General features: G+C 41.5%; 4 gene segments (V, D, J or C); all 4 read right to left on the bottom strand.

Moving 5' to 3' along the window:
* Positions 1-3,326: 3,326 nt before the first annotated feature.
* Positions 3,327-3,814, bottom strand: LOC129671984 (immunoglobulin heavy variable 7-4-1-like). The segment is given in 2 exon segments: positions 3,327-3,655; positions 3,735-3,814. Coding segments are annotated over 2 exon segments (375 nt in total).
* A 5,432-nt stretch (positions 3,815-9,246) lies between these two features.
* On the bottom strand, positions 9,247-9,697 carry LOC129671985 (immunoglobulin heavy variable 2-70-like). The segment is given in 2 exon segments: positions 9,247-9,566; positions 9,647-9,697. Coding segments are annotated over 2 exon segments (366 nt in total).
* Positions 9,698-14,634: 4,937 nt separating this feature from the next.
* LOC129671983 (Ig heavy chain V region 108A-like) lies at positions 14,635-15,106 on the bottom strand. The segment is given in 2 exon segments: positions 14,635-14,963; positions 15,047-15,106. Coding segments are annotated over 2 exon segments (375 nt in total).
* Positions 15,107-20,248: 5,142 nt separating this feature from the next.
* On the bottom strand, positions 20,249-20,745 carry LOC129671986 (Ig heavy chain V region 3-like). The segment is given in 2 exon segments: positions 20,249-20,583; positions 20,667-20,745. Coding segments are annotated over 2 exon segments (381 nt in total).
* Between the last annotated feature and the right edge of the window lie 932 nt (positions 20,746-21,677).

The following is a 21,677-nucleotide window of genomic DNA, read 5'->3' as shown; positions in this document are numbered from 1 at the left end:
TATTTATTTATTTATTTATTTGTTTGTTTGTTTTGGTGGGAGCTGCAGCTCTCCCTGGGGCTGGGGTGCAGACAGTGTGGTCTGTGGTAGATTCTGCTGGATGCCTCCTGCCTCCTCCGAAGAGGGAGTAGGGTGTTGGGTGCGGGGAGGTGCCTGGGGATCACCTCTCTGGGGGTGTGTCCTCCGGAAGGAGTCTGACCTGATTCTAGAAGGACTCAGATCATGTTTAGCCTCTTTATTCTTGGAAGTCTAGATACCTCTGTTCTGGGTTGATCAGCCCCTTCATTCACCAATTTCCACGTTGCGGGTCCTCTCCCCTTCAGCTAAGCTACACACTAGCCGCCGCCATCTTGGAAGTCTCTTAATTTATATTTTTATTAATTACAGTTTATTCACCTGTAGCTCCCTCCCTCCCTCCCCTCCCAATTCTTGCTGCTCTCCCCATTCTACACCCATGACTCTCCCCCAGTCCACTGATAGAGGAGGCCTTCCTCTCCTTCCTTCTGATCATAGTCTATCAGTTCTCATCAGGAGTGGCTAAATTGTCTTCCTCTGTGACCTGGTGAGGTTGCTCCCTCTCATGGGGAGGTGATCAAAGAGCAGGCCAATCAGTTCATGTGAGAGACAGGCCCTGTTCCCATTACTATGGAACCCACATAGACACTGAACGTCCGTGGGCTACATCTGAACAGGGGTCTAGGTTATCTCCATTAATAGTCCTTGCTTGCAGTATCAGTCTCAGAAAAGATCCCTATGCCCAGATTTTTTGACAGAAAGACTGGGAGAGAACAGGAGCTCCACAAGGAGAGCAAGAGAACCAAAATTCAGACATTACTTTTGGCACAATTTTTTTTTTTTTGCTTTGGAGAAGTGATCTCCCTCTAATAATTGTCTAGCTATCTCACATGTTCAGGAAAAGTTATCAATCACAACATTTCCACAAATCACAATGTGAAATATGGAGTATTTGAAACTGGAATGTGATGTTTTTGTGTCAATATCCCAAAATATTTCTATTAGAAAATAACACAATACAGAGAATATTTAAATAAATTAAAATAGACAAAGAATTTATGAGCGTGGACTTTGTTAGTTTTCACAACGGGATCAGGCTTCATTGGAGGCAAATACTAAACTTGTAACTTAAACATATGAAACTAAAAGAAATCACAATTGAAAATATATCAAGATGGATTTTTCAAATTTCCTAAACTCACCTGGACATGAAAGCTAGAAAGGTTTAATAACATTGAGATTGCAACTGAAAATCTACCATGAATATATAGGAAACACTGGCTTGAGGCAGGAGAACTTGGATCATGACAATCATGTGTCACCTGCAGGATCTGAAAATTCAGATTCAAGGCTCAAATTTATCCTTTGCTACTGCAAGATTTTCTTTTAGGTTCTATTATTTTTCTTGAAAATTTCTTGCATTTTTCACGATGACTTCTGAAAATATTCATTTTTTCCTTGAACTAATTTATTCAATCACTACAGAGTATGATGGAAAATCCCTCATTCCTCTCCCAGTCTCCAGCCCACACCCTCTCTCCCTATTCTCTCTTCCCCCTTTCCACAGAGAAGGAGAAGGCCCCAGTGGGAAACAACCCACCCTGGCACACCGAGTCACAGCAAGACTTGTACATCCTCTCCCCCTGAGGCCAGACAAGGCAGTCTAGCCAGGGGAACAAGATAAAAAGGCAGGCAACAAAGTCAAATAAAATCCTACTCCAATTGCTAGCGTTCCCACATGAAGAACAAGCTGCACATCTCTACATATGTGTAGGGGGTCCAGGTCCAGTCCATGGAAGCTCTTTGATTGTTGGTTCAGTTTCTATAAGCCCCATTAGGCACAGAAGTCTTCTAAAAGTCTCCCTGAGCTCTGCCTATCCTTTGGATGTGGGTCTCTGAATTTGTTTCCATAAGCTGCTGGATGAAGTATAAAAGAAAACAATCATGCTAGGATTCTGTCTGTATCCAAAGCAGACTGTCATTACTAAAGTCAAGATTTGGCTCTTCCCCATGGGGTGGGTCTCAAGTTGGTCCTTTTACACAATGGAATACTGCTCATCTTTTAATAACAAAAATATTGTGAAATTTGCAGGCAAATGGATGGAACTACAAAAGCTTATCCTGAGTGAGGTAACCCAGACTCAGGAACAGGTGTATGGTAAGTATTCACCTATGTGTGAATATTAACCACAAACTTCAGGTAAGCATTCCACAATCCACAGACCCAAAGAAGCCAACTAAGGCAAAGGGAGGATGCTTGAATCTCACTCAGAAAGGTGTATAATATAGACATCTGAAATAGATGAAATGAGGAAGTTGGTGAGAGAAGGGTGGGGGGCTAAAAAGGATGAGGATAAGGTAAGGAGAGAGTAGGGTTAGGGCCTGTGGAGGAGGGCTTGGAAAGAGAATATAAATTGTTGGTGAAGTATCTATGGTATAGGCTCCCAGGACTGTGGAGGGTGACCTTACCTGAGACTTCTAAAAGTGGAGCATATGGAGCCTGAAGCTGTCACCTTCTTTAATCAGGTGGGACTTTCAGGGGTTGGAGGAGGACACAAAAACCACCCAGGAAATGTTAACCTAAAATTTGTCTTCTGTACAAGATGTGTATGAATCAGAATGGCACATAGATTGAGGGAATGTCAAACCAAAGACTGGGTTAACCTCAGATACATTTGTTTGTTTGGTTGTTTTACATTTAACTGTAGCATATCAGTGAGAATCTTCAACTATTCATTCTTGGAATATGTAATTTACATTTAACTCTAGCATATCAGTGAGAATCTTCAACTATTCATTCTTGGAATATGTAATTTATGTGCAATTTCATTGCTTATCGAGGCATCTACAGAAACCTACTGCAGGAGTGGGTGTCTATGATCATCTGTTGTCTATGATGGCTGCTTGTAGGCTAACTTTTCCCATCTGTCTCCTCTCCCACCTCTCTTGTAAACCTGTAAATCACTGGATTTTTCATTTTCTCTGAGAGCATGGTAGAGTCTTACATTGCTCTTTCTAAACACTGTTTTCAGAATTGTTTGTGGTCAGTTTAGTGACGTATATTTATATCTCTCATAATAACACTGTTTTATACAACGTAAAACTTTCCACACATTGGTCAATTACCCTTTTTCTTTTTTTGGAGATGGTATCTCAAGACACCAGTTAGAATATTCTGTGGGTGAGTAGAGGCCAGTTTTCTATCTGTTATCACGAAACTCAAAATCCTAATCAAAGATCAAGAGAAGAGTATTTGCTCTGTTGCTTTGTGCCACAGTAGAACCAGTTTCCTCTCAGGGTTTCTGACACACTCAGGATGTGGTTTTCACACTGTGTCTTGCACAGTAATACATAGCCGTGTCCTCATTCTTGAGGCTGTTGATCTGAAGATAGGCAGTGCTGACAGAGGTGTCCAAAGAGAAGACAAACCGCCCTTTGAAGTCTTCGGCATATGTTGGGTTCCCAGTATAAGTGTTGATCCAACCCATCCACTCCAGGCCCTTTCCTGGCGCCTGCTTCACCCAGTTCATGCCATAGTCTGTGAAAGTGTAGCCAGACGCCTTGCAGGAGATCTTCACTGACTCTCCAGGCTTCTTCAGCTCAGACCCAGACTGCACCAACTGAACCTGGGCTTGGACACCTAGGGAGAGAACACAGGAAGGTTAGATTTCTTGGGATTACCTCAGGTTCTTATGATGCTCTTGGCTCCGATGTCTTACTTTGGACAGCTGCCATCAAGAAGAGGAATTTCCACACCCAATACATGATGTATGATGTGTGGGCTCTGTGATCCTTGACACTAACCAGGCACTCTTTGCTGGTACAGGAGGAGACCCTCACTTTTCTACTCCAAAATCTTCTACAGATTTGCATAAGGCTGTGCTCACTAACTCACAATGAGCTAAACCACGTATACAAATTGACATATGAGGATTTCTGACCATGGATGGCTGAGCCTATGCCTTTAGTATCTGGTATTCATGTCTTCTTGCTGGTTGTTATTTCCTAAGGTCTATGCTTGAGCTGGGTCTGCACAGTGACTTTTCTCAACCATGCACCTCACTGCTTCAGTGCTCTACCCTGAACTTTATATGTGTAACAGTGCAACAGTGGCCTACGCTGACCACTCATAAGGTGGCTGTCCTGCTCTGTGCTCAGAATCAATGACTCCATCTTTATAGTTGAGACTGCCCTCTGCATCAGTACTTCCTGGCCTATTGCCTCTAAATTGGAGCTGGTCCTCAACTCTTAGGGTCCTCTGCACTTCCATATCAGTGTATGATCTTTCTTGGTGAAATTTACTGTAAAATTAAAATACATTTCTATTTAAAATGTGTGATCCCCATTTATGTAAGTCACATAGTAAATGTTGTAACTGTGAAATAGTGCAAGAGGGTAGGTAAATGAGGAGCCTTGGGTGGAATAATGTACTTATATTCATATGAAATTAAAATGTCATTTCAGTAAAAATGGTGAAGCAAATGTTATAACAAGAATAGTTTGGAGAGCTGGTGAAATAGATCGGTGGTTAAACACATGCACTGCTTACCAAAGGACCTCAGTGCGATTCCTAGCAACCAAATCAGGTAGCTCAAAACTACCTAAAACTGCAACTCCTCAGGGAGACAAATGCTTCAGCTTCTTTGGACACCTGCACCAATGTGCACATGCCCACACAAAGACTCAGACCAGTAATTAAAATAGTACAAATATGAAAAGAAAGAATAGTTTGATAATAAATTAACATATGTGAAAAACAGAACACTGATATAAAATGGAGATTTCTTAGAGTACTGTAACTGAAAATCTCCATGCTCAAAGATGAAAAAATTTCAGCACAGTTCACCCATTCTTTTATTTTTTATTTTCATTTTTTAAATTTTTTATTAGTTACACTTTATTCACTTTGTATCCCTCCTGATAGGGGAGGTCTGCTTTTAATTCCTTCTGATCCTCATCTATTAGGTCTCATCAGGACTGCCTGCATTGTCTTACTATCTGGCCTCGTAAGGCTGCTCTTCTGTCAGGGGGAGGTGATCAAAGAGCAGGGCAATCAGTTCATGTCAGACAGTCTCTCTTCCCATTACTATGGAACTCACTTGGAGACTGAACCACCATGGGCTACATCAGTACATGATGTTCTAAGTTATCTCCATGAATGCTTCTTGTTGGAGTGTCAGTCTCAGGGAAGCCCCCTGTGCTCAGATTCTTGATAATCTGAAATCCCATGAAAAGCCTTTCTCATTTTAATCTTATTTCTGCTCTTTTATACTCCAAACTTTATGAGACTGGGCTCATCATTAGAGATATATGATTCTACTTACTTTGTACATTTGACACTTTTCCATCAGTGCACATGATGAGCCACAAAGAGCAACAGAACACTAAGTGATACAGTTCAAGAAGAAAGCAGAACCTAGATTAAGAACAGGGGATGAAACTAGGCATGTTTTACATTTGGCCAGGGTTAAACAGTGTTATTTGAATGTGTACTGTGTTTTGTACTGATACTGTGGACAAAGGAAAAACAATTACAACCGGGTGAAACCTGAAACAGTAGATGTGAGGCAGGAAATGCAAGAAATGAGTACAAGAGTGCGGTGCATGCAGACACGGCTTCTGTACTGCACCATTCATGTTCTGCTAGCACAGGTGTTACTTGTCAAAGGAAGTCAGAAATTGTCACTTTCGTTGTCCTGCAGTTTCTTCTGCATACTGGGCAGAGAGAGGAAGCCCAGGACTGACAGGAAATGTTTTCTGGCCTTCTGTGCACCTGCTTCAGAGATACAAGTGAAACTGTGGAGATTTGGCGCCCCCTGATGTGTCCCTGACTCCCTGCAGTATGACAAGTCTTCCACCCTGATTGTAGGAGCATCATGATGGCTTCCAGTGCATGCTTTGTCAGTTATAAAGTCCCCATCTCAAAGACACTCCTGATATGGACTTGGGAAAGATGTGATTGTAGAATTTACAATTTTCTGATGATTTCAGATTATGCCTCAAAATCATGTCATCTTGATTTCCTCTTCTATTGGCCTGCAGATCCCACAATTTAGATGACTTTCTGTGGCAAGTGAAGCAGCTGGTCTACCAGGAGAATTTAGATGTCCCTGTCAACTATTGCTGCAATGGGGCAGGCATGGGTTTGGGTCAGCAGAACCCTCTCCTTTGGCAGATGCTCAAATTTCCCTGTGATTGAACTTTTCCTGAGTGGGCACAGATGTGTCACAAGGCAGTGACATTGTTTACGGTGATGGTCTTAGGTTCGTCTCCCCATGCCTCACACAGGATATGAGATGGTTTTTGTGTCTCTGTTGTCCTCTGTGATTCTACCTGTTCCATCCACTAATATGTTCACTGTACCATCCATAGGTTCATTTGTCTTGACTGAAAGCGTTATTTGTCACTTATTCTATCTGGTTTTTTTATGCTCAATTTTTGTGTGAAATTCATATGAGTAACAACTTAGTTAGACAGTACCCTGAAATTTACAGCATTCACAATGTTGAAAATGTATAGCTCAGCTCTTTCTATGTTCTATCATTGTCTCAAACATATAGAATATAACACATCCCATATTCACATTCCATGTCCCCAGGTCCTCTTTTTCTGGCCCTTTCCATAGACTTATCTAGCCTTGAATATTATGGGAATGAAACATGTCATATGAAGTTACATTCTATCCTTTTTTCCCACTGTTTTAAACCGTTATTTTTTATATTAATTACAGTTAATTTTTTTTTTTGTATCCCAGCCGTAGCCTCCTCGCTAGTTCCCTCCCAATCCCAACCTCCCCTCCTCATCTCCTCCCATGCCCCACTCCAAGTCCACTGATAGGGGAGGTCCTCCTCCCCTTCCATCTGACCCTAGCTTATTAGTTCTCACCTGGACTGGCTGCATTGTCCTCCTGTGTGGCCTGGCAAGGCTGCATGCCCCTAACAGGTGGTCAAAGAGGCAGCCACTGAGCTCTTGTCAGAGACAGTCCCTGTTCCCCTTACTAGGGTATGCACTTGGATACTTAGATGCCATGGGCTACATCTGAGTGGGGATTCTATGATATCTCCATGATTGGTCCTTGGTTGGAATATCATTCTCAGAAAAGTCCCCTGGCTGGGCTTTTGTTTTTTCACTTTTAAACTCCTGTGGATTCATCCACATTGTAGCATAGAAAACATTGCATGAATGTCAAATGTTGCGATCACAACATGGCACTTTTTGGAAATAGTTGGCATGTTCAGTCATTCAACATTTGATGATTTCAGTGATAGAGTATCATAGATTATCAGGCACTGACTATCTGTGCAAATATTCTTGTAAGAGTTTTTAACTTCCACATTTATAGTACACCACAAGAAGGCTAATTGATGGATCACACACTAATTCTGCATTGAGTATTGACACCCTTACTGAAAGCGAGTTCTCCCTCTGTGTGTGTGTTGTTTTAAGTACTGTGACTGTGTGCACACAAGTGAGTATGCTTGTGTGTATAGACATATATAGGAACTAGCGGTAGACCTTGGCTGTTGTTCACCCACCACCTGATAACATGTCTTTGATACAGGGTTTCTAACTGAATATGAAGTTCTTCCATGAGGCCTAACCATCATGCCAATAAGCTTCAAAGATCTATATGTCTGCCAACAGGTGCTGGAATTATGAATATCCACAGCCATTCCAAGTTTGCTTCATGAAATCTGGGTTCCAAAATCAGTGTCTCTTGCTTGTGCAATAAATGTTTTACCTATTGTATTGTCTTCCCTCCTTTTCTTTACTTTTTCTTCCTTCCTTCCTTCCTTCCTTCCTTTTCTTTCTTTTCTTTTCTTTCTTTCTTTCTCCTTCCTTCCTTCTTTCCTTCCTTCCTTCCTTCCTTCCTTTCTTTCTTTCTTTCTTTCTTTCTTTCTTTCTTTCTTTCTTTCTTTCTTTCTTTCTTTCTTTCTTTTCTTTCTTGTAATATTGCATTGAACCTAAGATCAAAAATGTGCTAGTTAAATAACATTTTACTGAACTACATGAGCTTACTTTATTTGTCATCCCTGATGATCATAAGAACATTTCTGCAGTGGCTTTCCTAAGGCTGTGTGAAAATGATATTAGGAATAGAGAATACTTTAAACTACTGAATTCTTTATTCAATAAGCACATAGTCACCATTGTATTAAGTAGAAGCAAGTTCCTTTTATATGATAATTTAAGTATTTTGGATAGACCCAAAGAAATAAGATTGAAAGAACATTGCATAATTCCAATTAACATTATCAACATTACTTATTAATTATTTATAATTACAAAATTTTAATAATATTTACTAATTTATTATTAATTATTATTACTAATTATTTTGTCGCTTTCCCTGGAGGTTCATGAAGAAGTCTATTCATCTCAGATAGGATTACAATATCAGAAAAAAGAATCAGTTGCATTCAGATCTTGCTTGTTAAACCAATGATTTATTGGACTTCTATACAGGCATGTGTGTGACCTGAAAAGAACTAGATTGCAAAAATATTCTTTCACAACCTGGGAGATATTATGAACATTGAGTAGATTGGGGCCACTCAGTTAACCCGTTTAACATCAGGAGGCATTATAACCTCCAGAGACTAAATGCAGCCTAGTTATTATTCAGTAACTCCCAGCTCTTTGGGGCCTAGGTTACTACATCAGGGAGTATGTTGTAGTTCCACACATCCATTTTTAAGTATTGTGATTTCACTTTTCTTTATATTTGACTAGAATACTGCCGTATATATGTACTATATTTTCATTGTTTATTTCTTGAAGAGATGGATCAACCAGTGACCTTGGAAACCTCATGGGATATGTGGGAGTTACCCTGGCTCCCTCTGTCCACTGACTCAGTGTGAGAACACTTAGAGTAACACCGTTCTTCTCCTAATTCAGTTGTTTACTGTAGATGGTCATTATATAATTTGGAATCTGCTGCTGTGGGGATTTGAGACAAAACCTGATAGAACCGTAGCACTGAACCCCGGGTTTAGGTAACAGACATCCTTCATCTTTATAAAAATAAACACAGACAGTCCTTATTTGTGAAAAAACTTACTAGGACCAAAGTTGTAAGCAGGAAGCCAAGGCTCTGAAGCTCAGAATGAAGGGAAACCCCAGAGGCTGGCAGGAAACATGTGACCCTCCACACCTCCTGCACTGAAGGAGGAAACACAGAGCTCAGGACCAGCCTGAAATACTGTACAGCTGCAAACGGAGGCTGTGTCAGTGTGTTCTCCGAGCACAGTAGTATGTGGCAGAGTCTGCAGTGTCCACACTGGCGAGCTTGAGGAACACCCGGTTGTTGGAGCTGTCCTTGGAGATGGTGAGCCGGCTCTTCAGGGACGGGTTGTAGTATTTATCATCATCCCAATCAATTCGTGCCAGCCACTCCAGACCCTTCCCTGGAGGCTGACGGATCCAGCCCACACATATACCAGAAGTGCTCAGTGAAAACCCAGAGAAAGTGCAGGTCAGACTGAGGGTCTCAGAGGGCTGCAAGAGCCCAGGGCCAGACTCCTTCAAGGTGACCTGGGACAGGACATCTGTGAAGAAAGAAACAGAAGGTGAAGTTGGACTAGGCGAGGATAGGAAGGTCCGTCCCGTGGGTGGCCTTGGCACTCACATGCAGGGACAAGCAGCAGCAGCAAGGAGGAAGCAAGCCTGGCCATGGCTGCACACCAGTGAGCACCCAGGGCCAGCTTTGGCTTTTCAACCCAGGGATGGGTGGAGCCAGGGGAGATTTGCATTCCTCAGCAGGTGCTGGCCCTGAGGGTGGACTTAAGATTCAGGACCAGGAGGAGCCTGTCTGTGATGGGAAGCACAGGAGCCCTCAGGGAGCTCACCTCTGCTCCCATAGAGAGTGGCTAATGGAGACCAGAGTCCTCAGAATAAACACTTGTGGGGAGTGCTGAGTAGGAGCAGGACTGAGAGAGACCCTCACTGGAACAGGAAGGGTCCTGACCTGTCCACTAATCCAGGGATCATCACCCTGTGATTTTGCATGGAGAACTCATGAAGAGCTAAGAGCATTGCTTTTCTCCTGCCTTCATGATGCTCTGTGCGTGGAGCCAGAGCTGGCTCCTGTGTGAAACTTTTCAGTACATATTTTCTATCACAAAAATAGGTATGGAGATTGCACACTTCTTGTATAGTGTAAGAGAATGTGCCATGTGTCCACAGTGCAATGCCTTTCCATCTAGGATTAAATTATGTTTCCTAAAATAAGAAAACATCTGAAATCCTTTCCGTGAGTTTCAAATAACATCGCAAATATCCTCTGCAAAGACAGGCAGGAGGAAGGATCCACAAGTAGCAAAGCATCAGGAAATGATCTTGGTACCTGGCTAAGCTGCCAGGTTTGGTAGAGGGAACAAGGGCCAGAGAAACAAGACTCCTGGTTCCTGAATATTAGAAAGGCAGGCAACAGGTTCTTCACAAGAGAGAACATCACATTTCAGCAGGAACTTGCATGTGCCATTTCAGTGTCCATGGAGAGAAAAAAGTGTGATGTCCTCTTAAATCTTTGATTGAGATACAATCGAGGTTTACATTTTTCCTACAGTTTTCAGATGTGTCTGGGTACTTATGAGTCTGAGCCTAAACATGTGCATGTAAGTGTGGACAATGGGGTACAAAAATTAATGTGTATAAGCTCAAATAAACAATGTTATGTAAATATTTTGTTAAACACTGTGCCAATGAGATCTCAAAAATTAGAAAATATTCTGGGAAATTTGGAAGAGAATAACTTATTTATTCAGAAATTTTCACGGAATGGTTTTATACTGTCCAAAATTCCATATCTAAGATATACTCAAGGAGAGAGTTTATTTAACGTGTTTCCAATCAGGGCAGTTGGCATGACTGGGTTTTCCTGTTTATCACAGTGACATTTGAAGTGAAAAGCTCTGCAGTGGAAACAGTCATGGGGTAAAATGGAATTATCAACTCAAACTTCAGTAGTTCTCAAGCACTGGATTGCAAATGATGGTACTATTTTCCATTTATGTGAGGAGAAGATGTTATATATTGATGCTGTGAGTAATGGGATTCAAGATATGCACGGAACAGAGCAGCAACCAGACAAACATTTACCTGTCATGTAAACTTTACATGTCTCCCTGACTCTGCTCCCAGAGTCAGGATGGAATCTCAAAAGGGTTAAAGGTTTGAGGAAATAAAGAGAATATGAAATCACCATTAATTTCAGGAATCTCCACAGAGAGCTGAAATTCTAAAACCCAACATTGGAGCTGGTTCTTAACCAGATAGAGTCCTGGGGTAAATGTAAACACTAGGATGATGTGGGGAACCTGGACATCACATCTCACTGAAGGACTCTCATTACAGGACAGGACAGTGATGAAGCTGACCCCAGGTGAGGAGCAGAGGGCTGTAGACAGATAAAGGGGCTGTTGCATCCATGATGGTGTAGGGAACATTGTCTAAATTCGTGTGTAAGGGCAGTAGTGTGGCATGGGTGTGAGATGTCACTTCTTTAATTTCATGATCTGGGTCTCCACAGGGACAGTCTGTAATTCATGCGGTCTTCTAATCTGTTTTCATGAGTCACAAAATTATATAATAGCTTGATATTTGATAAAAGCCTTAAACATATGCAAAAAAAAATTAATGATGAAAACCAAATTTTATTTGAAGCCAGACTAGGCAAATATGTTCAGCTTCTGCTGCTCTCCTTTCCCTGAGTGGTGGCTTTACATGGCAGTGGAAGACACCTTGGATCCAGGTCTCCTACACTTGCCCAGCAGAGATTCATGGGCTCAACACTGTGGACAGAACATCAAGGACTTGACTCCCAGGTCAAACTCATGTATTCCAGCTGAGGAAAACCCTTCTGTCAGTGAAAAAAAAGTTACAGAGTTACAGATGCTGCTGATGGTGATGATGATGTTTGAAAATGTGTAGCTCTGTTCTGTATGTATATGTCATTGATGTTTGTCTTTCCAATAAGGTTCATATGTAGTTAACAAAACACACCTGTGCAGTATTTCTTAACAAACACTTCTTATTGAGCTCACTTTGTAGTCTTGTTACAGTACCTACATCGCAGGGATTATATGGTCTCTGACTTTATAGAGGTCAGCAGAGGAAACCTTACAGTCTCCTGGGACTGCCTCACTCTCCAGATGTGTCTCTGCACCTACAACTTTTTCTTCCCTGGTGAAACTGTGCTCTCTAGCACCCTCTGCTGGTCCATAGCATCCTCACATGCAGTTGCTCCTGAGCACATAGGAAACTTGGTCACTGTGTCCACTGCAAGGCTGTGTCTGCAGTGATAGCAAAGCTCAGCCTCAGGGTGACCTGGATCTTGAATGTGTGCACTCACATACTGATGGACTCCTCAGTGATAGTGCCACATGTTCTGCAGAACTTTATCCTATTTTCTCTCAGGGCATGGAGACTCTTTCTCAGAGTGTGTGGCTTGGAGGAGACTCTCACTTCCCAAAAGTCAGGAGCCATCATCACCAAGTAGACCTGCAGGCATTCTGAGACTATATACAGTTTGTTCAGATTCTGCTCACAGGGACCAAGAAAAAGCTCTAACTGTCCAGAGTTTTAGACACAATACCAGGGAGGGAGGCAAATACCCCAGAGCATCATCCTCATAAGAGAATTTCTTAAAAAAAAAAAAAAAAAGGAAGAAAATATCTCAGAATTCGCTTTGAAAAGAGAAAAATATTTAGTTGTACATTTTTTCGTTGTTTTATTAATTGAATTTGGTTTTGACAGTTTCACACATGTATAGAGTACACTCTAATGACTCTCTCCTGTCTTACCTACCTCCTACTACTGTCAAGCTTCCGTTTGATACATAAGAGTCTTTTGTGTGTTTACCACATTCTTTTGTGACTCATTGAGTTTAACCTTGGACATCTATATAAGTAGATTATATCATGGAGTATCTAATGAGAGTAAGTCTATGGGATGATGGGGCTTACCAATGAGTATACATCTGAGGATAATACCGTTTATCCAGAACTTAGCAGAATTCACTAGTTCCTCAGGGAGGGCATAAGGCACATGATCCACATTCCAAGAAAACAGGGACTGTGTTTTTGCCTAAAAGCAACAGAAATGAAAATCATGATGTTACCCTTGAAAGCAGAATATGAATTATCTCACCTATACTTTCAGGAAACATTATGATTTATAACACCTATGGGTAGTGACATGCAAAGGTAGCTCTCAAAGGCTTGGTGTTAGAGAGGACTGAGCTATTTGATTTTTCTTGGCATGAGGAAACAAATAATCTGTGATTTTAAAGAAAAATTTCAGCAGTACATCTTCGCCATGGATTCTCTGTTGGGTTGTTTAGACATTCAGAACACTCAGTACAGATATCTTCTTCATTCACTGTGAAGTATCTGGGTACTTGAAAATGACTTCTGCAGCAGATATCAGACAAGTTTGAGTCAAGGTCTCACAGCAACTTAACAGATGCCTTCCATTAACAGAGGAGAATTGCATTCAATTATGAGGTCAGAACTGGAGGATTCCCCTGTGTTCTGGTCAAACTCTGCTTTCCTGGCGCAAGAGATAGGACTGTTTGTTATAAACTAACTGGTATTTTGTACAGCATTATAAATTCAATAAAATAGATTTGCAAAATCTCTAATAAAGAATTGGACTAGGAGATTGATACCTGCACATTCCCCATGGGATGCAATTAAGCACATAACCTGAAGATTTTCACAGGGAGGGAATTCTGCTGTAGGAACATGCAATGTTAATGTCCTGAGGTAAAGAGACTTCTGACTGGATCAAACCCCTGAGATTGTGTCTCTGCTCGTTGTTATTCATCCATTATCTGAAACGAGTGCTTTGTAGAAAAAGGGAGACACAGAGTGTGCAATGGACTGTGAAAGTTGATGCTGCTTGAGTGTAGGTTGGTGTTCTGTAAAGGCTTGAGAATGTGGGGCAGATTACTGCAGCTCAGAAGGAAGGGAATAGGTGACCAAAGACATGTATTATTTTAGAAGCTATCTCAATTAACATGTACATACATTGAGTGGATAATCGAGTTCTATGGAAAGGTTTGACAATACTTGAGCAACATGTAGGAATTATGGATATGTGGCAGTGCATTCTGATGTAAATATCTTTTACAGTATAAGAGACTGCTGAAACACACAGTGAACAACACACCTTGAGGTCTCTTTCTCTTAAGACCTGAGACTATGAAAGCAATTTTTGTTTGCCCAAATGTTGGTGATTTGGCTTTTGCAGGTCAAATGTGTATTATTATTTCAAGCTATTCCAACAAATGTTCTGGTCTCTCATAACCCAGAGATATTTTTATCATGCATCATCACAGTTTTCACTTTTTATTATTTTATTAAAGCAGAAACATGTCAGTGGAGGTGGTCACTGGTGAAGAAAATTACAAGGTATGGTGTAAAGGCATCATAAATCAACATCACTGAATTTGTAGATGTCCTTGTGCCAAACTGACAAAGGGACAAAAGGACTGTGAGGAGCAGAGAGAAAAATGGATGCTAAAAATTATTATTCTGAACAAGTCTTCAGACAAATCTTCTCTGTTCTCTTAGTCTCAAGAAAACACCTCTTCCTCCAGGTTTTCTGACACACTCAGGATGTGGTTGCAGCACTGTGTCTTGCACAGTAATAGACCGCAGAGTCCTCAGATATCAGGCTGCGGAGCTCCATGTAGGCTGTGCTGGAGGATGTGTCTGCAGTCAGTGTGGCCTTGCCCTGGAACTTCTCATTGAAGGTAGTACTACCACTTCCAGGATAAATGTATGCAATCCACTCCAGCCTCTGTCCAAGCCTGTGCTTCACCCAGTGCACAGCATTATCAGTGAAGGTGTAGCCAGAAACCTGGCAGGACAGCTTCACTGAGGTCCCAGGTCTCCCCAGCTCAGCCTCAGATTGCAGCAGCTGGACCTGGGGGTGGATGCCTGTGAAGGGAAAAGAACAGAATATGGCATTGTCCTATCAGTCCCTGTCTCCTCTTCAGGTTTGCAACTGGTGAGTCCCTTACCTGTAGTTACTGACAGGAGGAAGAGGATGACCCAGCTCCATTCCATCCTGAGGGACAGTGTAGCCAATGACTCTGCAGAGAACACTGATCATTTGTTGTTTTGGGGGAGTTCACAGCCCTGTACTTACCACCATTGACTCACATAATTTGCATATTCATGAACAGAGTCTTTCTTAAATAAGGACCTAGTTGAGCTCCAGAAGAAGGAAGTAGAGGACACCAGGGTCAGACAGCAGAATGCTGAGCTCCAAGTCCTAACCCTATTTTAGGAAATGCATCCCACACTCCTTTCCATCCTTCAGTTATATTCAATTAGTAATTTCCTTTCCAACTGGTTATATACTGAAGAACTCAATCAAATAACCAAAAGCAAATATACTTCAGATATATTTATACATCAGTGATTATTGCATGAAGTCATAGGATGGCTCTTTGATCACCTCCACCTGAAGGGGGAGAATACTTATCAGTCCACAGAGGAAGACAATGAAGTCAGGACTGATGACACTTGATAGACTAGGGTCAAATGGAAAGAGTGGAAGACCTTCCTAATCATTAGACTGGGAGAGGGGCACAGGAGAAGAAGAGGGAGGGAGGGTGAGATACACAGGGGATGGGAAGGGGGCTACAATTGGGATACAAGGTGAATAAACTGTAATTAATAAAAAAATAAAATTAAAAAAACTTTAAATGAATCAAAGAAATTGATAACAATGAATAATTGAATAAATCATCAAGACTTTTCATTATATCAACCTAAACTAAACCAAGTGTTGTTGGAAAGAAAGGAGAAATGAGCAAAATGGAAAAGAAGTGCTAGATGCTTTATTCAACGCAATTTGGCACAGTTAATGGAAATGCTGAGAGCCATCAGAATAAAAGGAGTTTATCAAATTAAACTGATGAGAAATAGAACAGGTCAAGTATGTATTTTTCAAAAAAAAATCCCTTTAAGCATAGACAGGAACATTGAAATATTAAAAAAAAATCTTAGTCAGGGAAAAATGCAGATCAAAACCAGTTTTTAATGTCCATGCTGATTTTCCTTAAGTTGCCCTCATCAGGGTGAACCATTATGAACCAACATAGATTCTTCCTAAGGTTCTGAAATCTGCTACCCACAGAATGAAACTTCCTGCAATGTTCCTCCCACAGGAAACAGTCCCGCCACCATGCTAGCTGGAGGGATCCACACTGCAGTGTGCACAGGTAATGGGGAGTCTGGCAGAGATCACTCAGGAGGCCACCGATTAGAATATGGCCATGAAATCTGTGGCGTGTTCTGGGCAGGAATCTCAGCTATTGCAGTGGAACACTGGGGCAGTGAGCCCAATGTCTTCAGGAGGTATCTCCATCCCTGATCTCAAGCTGTACTATAGAGCAACAATACTAAAAACTGCATGGTACTGGCATAGAAACAGACTGTTGGATCAATGGAATCGAATAGAAGACCCTGACATAAATCCACACACTTATGGACACCTGATTTTTGACAAAGATGCCAAATCCATTCACTGTAAAAAAGACAGCATCTTCAACCAATGGTGCTTGTCTAACTGGAAGTCTGCATGTAGAAAAATGCAAATAAATCCATTCTTATCACTCTGCACAAAACCAAAGTGCAAGTTGATCAAAGACCTCAACATGAAACCAGATACACTAAACCACTTAGAAGAAAAAGTGGGGAATGCCCTTGAACTCATTGCCATAGAAGACAACTTCCTGAACAGAACACCAACAGCACAGGCTCTAAGAGCAACAATCAATAAATGGGACCACATGAAACTGAAAAGCTTCTGTAAAGCAAAGGACACTGTCCTCAAAACAAAACGGCAGCCTACAGATTGGGAAAAGATCTTCACCAATCTAATATCTGACAGAGGGCTAATATCCAGTATATATAAAGAACTAAAAAAAGTTAAACAGCAAAAAATCAAGTAATCCAATTAAAAAATGGGGTACAGAGTTAAACAGAGAATTCTCTGCAAAGGAATATCAAATGGCAGAAAAACTCTTAAATAAATACTCAGCCTCATTAACCATCAGGGAGATGCAAATCAAAATGACCCTAAGATTTCACCTTACACCCATCAGAATGGCTAAGATCAAAAACTCAAGAGACAACACATGCTGGAGAGGTTGTGGAGAAAGGGGAACCCTCCTCCACTGCTGGTGGGAATGTAAACTTGTACAACCACTCTGGAAAGCAATCTGGAGCTTTCTCAGACAACTAGAAATAGCGCTTCCTCAAGATCCAGCTATACCACTCCTAGGCATATATCCAAAAGATTCTCAAGCACACAATAAGAACATTTGCCCAACCATGTTTTTAGCAGCCTTGTTTGTAATAGCCAGAAGCTGAAAACAGCCCAGAGGAATGGATGCACAAATTGTGGTATATCTACACAATGGAATATTACTCAGCAATAAAAAAACAAAACAAAACAAAACAAGGAAATCATGAAATTTGCAGGTAAATGGTGGGATCTGGAAAAGATCATCCTGAGTGAGCTATCCCAGGAGAAGAAAGATGCACACGATATATACTCACTCATATAGACATATAATATAGGATAAACCTACTAAAATCTGTACACCTAAAGAAACTAATTAAGAGGAAGGACTCTTGCTAAAATGCTCAATTCCTATCCAGAAAGGCAAAGAGGCTGCACATCAGAAGAAGGAGAAAAGAGGGAACAAGTCAGGAGCATGACACAGAGGACCTCTGAAAGGCTATGGCCCGCAGACTATCAATGTAGATACTGAGACTTATGGGCAACCTTTGGGCAGAGTGCAGGGAATCTTAGGAAAGAAATGGGAAACAGTAAGATCTGGAGAGGACAGGAACTCCACAAGGAGAGCTACAGAACCAAAAAATCTGAGCCCAGGGGTCTTTCCTGAGACTGCTATTCCAACCAAGGACTATGCATGGAGATAACTTAAGACCAGATGTAGCCCATGGCATTTCAATATCCAAGTGGGTTCCATTGTGATAGGAACAGGGACTGTCTCTGACATGAACTGATTGGCCTGCTCTTTAATTACCTCCCCCTGAGTGGGAAGCACCATTACCAGGCCACAGAAGAAGACAATGCAGCCACTCCTGATGAGACCTAATTGACTAGGATCAGAAGGAAGGGAAAGAAGTCCTCCCCTATCAGTGGACTTGGGGAGGGGCATGCATGCAGAGGGTGGAGGAAGAGAGGGATTGGGATGGGAAGAGAGAGGGGACCACGGGGGGGGGTCTAAAAAGTGAATGAAGTGTAATTAAAAAAAAAAAAAGAAATGTCTCAGCCACCTTTACCTGTTGAAGTAGGTACTTAGTATCTGAAGTGATGTAGCAGGTATCAGAAAAGGCCTTGAAGCCACTAGGTCTTACAGCCACTAGGCAGATGTATTCCTAGTACATTGTTGCTTCTCATTCAACAAGTGGCCTGAAGTGGATGGTCCCTTGCTTTCTGGCCATTCCCTGCTTACAAGTTGGAGGAGACAGGAAGGTGTTCTTAAAAGTCAGTGATATTGCATAGTCAATAATGATATGTATAGTCAACAGAGGTTTGCATTGTCTTTAATATAGAATTCTCCTAAAGGATTCAAGCCTGCCATAACACAATCCCTGTAAGATTGCATCCATTTTAAGCATAGAACATTCGTATTTGTCATAGGGAGGTGATGCCTACTAGAGGAACATGCGAAATAAATGTTCTGAGCTAAAGAGACTTCTCACTGACATCAAACCGTTCAGATTACCAAGCACTGTAGCATTTATACAAACCAAATGCTCTACAGAAAACATTACCCCCAAAAGACTGGGAGGGATGGTGCTGTGTCAGTGTAGGTCAATGTTCTGGTAAGGCAGTAGAGTGTAGACCAGGGCAGTGAGACTGGGAAGGAAGAAAATAAGAGACTAGAGAATAATGCATAATCTCAGAACCTATGAACAGTCTTTCACAAGATTCCCTACAACCTGCCCAAACTTTGGCTATGAGTCTCAGCATATGCTTCAATACCCTGCTGGGCAGAATATTTCAGAGGCCCTCTATGGCGGACTCCTCTCCTTTTCCCTCCCTGTTTTTTTTTTTTTCCTCTCTTCTACTATCTCTCCAATTTGCCTTTCTAAATGAGGACTGATCATCTTACCCAGGGTCCTCCTTCTTGCTTAGCATCTTTATGTGTAGTGATTCTTAAGTTCAGGGTCATCTGGGTTGTTTCCAGTTTCTGGCTATTAGGAATAAAGCCACTATGAACATAGTTGAGCAAATGTCTTTGTTGTGTGGTGGAGCATCTTTTGAGTTTATGCTCAGTAGTAGCGTAGCTGGGCATTCAAATAATGCTGTTCCCAATTTTCTGAAGCAGTACTAGATGCATTTCAAAAGTGGTTGTTCAAGTTTGCACTCCCACCAGCAATGGAAGAGTGTTTTCCTTTCTCCACAATCTCGCCAAAATATTTACTCTAGGTTTTTATTTTTTTTTTGTGTTTTTTTTTTATTTTAGCCATTCTGATGGATGTAAGATGGAATTTCAGAGTTATTTTAATTTGCATTTATCTGTTGACTAAGGGTAATGAGCATTTCTTTAAGTGTTTCTCAGCAATTCAGTATTCTTCTGTTGATTATTCTCTGTTTAGATCTGCATGATATTTAAAATTGGATTATTGGGTTTGTTGGTACTAAATTTCTTGAGTAATTTTTGATTTTTGGATATTAGCTCCCTGTCAGATGTACGGTTGGTGAAGACTTTCTCCAAGTCTCTATGCTGTCATTTTGTTCTATGGATAGGGTTCTTTTCTTTACAGAAGCATCTCAGTTTCATTAGGCCCCATTTTTAATTGTTGGTCTTAGGGCCTGAGTGTTTTCTGTTCTGTTCAGGAAGTGGTCTCCTGTGCCAATGAGATCAAGTTCCTTTCCCAATTTTTCTTTTAATACATTTAGTGTGTCTGGTGTTTTGTTGGGACCTTTGACTTTACTTTAATTCAGGTTCATAAGTATGAATCTATTTGCATTTTTTTAATGTAGACATCCAGGTAGACCAGCACCATTTGTTGGAGATGCTGTCTTTTTTCCATTATGTGGTTTTGGCTCACTTATTAAGAATCAAGCTTCTTTTATAGAATGACTATTTCTAAGCCACCATTCAGGATAATCTGTTCTGTCATCTCACTTTCAGGGCAGCTTCCTTCCCCTCCAGGATTTTCTGACAGACTCAGGATGTGGTTGCGACACTGTGCTCATGTCTTGCACAGTAATAGGCCGCAGAGTCCTCAGCTGTCAGGCTGCGGAGCTCCATGTAGGCTGTGCTGGAGGATGTGTCTACAGTCAGTGTGGCCTTGCCCTGGAACTTCTGGTTATAGCTGGTAGAACCACCATTTCCATAAATATATCCAATCCAATCCAGCCCCTGTCCAGGTCTCTGCTTCACCCAGTGCATATAGTAGATGGCAAAGTTGTATCCAGAAGCCTTGCAGGACAGCTTCACTGAGGACCCAGGTCTCCCCACCTCAGCCCCAGACTGCTGCAGCTGGACCTGGGAGTGGACACCTGTGGAGAGAAAGGCAGAGTGGATGGCATTGTCATCGCAGTCCCTGTCTCCTCTTCAGATTTGGAACTGGGGAGTCCTTTACCTGTAGCTGCTGCCACCAGGAAGAGGACGACCCAGCTCCATCCCATGGTGAGGTCCTGTGTACTCAGTGACTGTGGGGAGCACAGCGAACATATGTTGCTGTTTGGCGTTGCTATCCCACTATTTACTGCCAAAGACTCCCATAATTTGCATATTCACGAGGCAGGTCTTTCTTACATAAGAACCTAGATGAGCTGGAGAAGAAGGACATGAGGACTCCTGGGTCAGACAGCAGGATTCTGAGGTCCGACAGCAGGATTCTGAGGTCAAAATTCTAATCATGTCTGAGGAAATAACCATCCTGACACATGTGCATACCCTGTGGATGTAACATTCAGTCCTAATCTCTCAGTTTTAATCAGAATCCCAGCCTGAGACTTTTGTTCCTCTACGTGAAAAATTGATTTTCAGGTTGTGGTTGTGATGAGGATAACGGTTGCTGAAAATTTTGAAAACCCCTAAGTTACAAGGATTTACAACCTTCTTACATATTTTACCAGCAGGATGATACTAAAAACTTACACCAATGACTACAAGTGCATATACTGCAGAAATCTGTGCACACAAATGGTCATTTTTCCTCATATTCTACAAGCACTGAATTACAGTAACAACCAACACTTCTGTAACTTGAACGATTGAATAAAGAAAACATGATAGAAGCACAGCATAGCATAAATTTTTCATCTCACTCCACTATTAGGAAAATGGATGTAACTGGTGATGATTTCATTAAATAAATTAAGACCCCAGAAACACAGATTTTGCATGCATTTCTCATTTGTAGTCCTTACATATTGCCTACTTAGAAACAACCACGTATGCAATCTGTAATGAAATGGAAATGAAACTGTCTGCAAATGGGAAGGGTGGGGACAAGGAAAGGATATGTAGAGGTTATGGGGGAAATATGTTATGGGGGAAGGCTCTGAGGTTGTGAAAGGCACAGGTCATTTCAGTGTGTGTCTCTGCTTTCTGCTTGTGCACCAGGCTGTGAGCCCTCAGCTGCTGC

This window comes from Psammomys obesus, unplaced genomic scaffold (assembly GCF_907164565.1).
Source record: "Psammomys obesus unplaced genomic scaffold, mPsaObe1.curated_primary_1811, whole genome shotgun sequence".
NCBI lineage: Eukaryota > Metazoa > Chordata > Mammalia > Rodentia > Muridae > Psammomys > Psammomys obesus.
The sequence above is the reverse complement of the archived record's forward strand: the minus strand, read 5'-3'. Positions and strand labels throughout refer to the sequence as shown.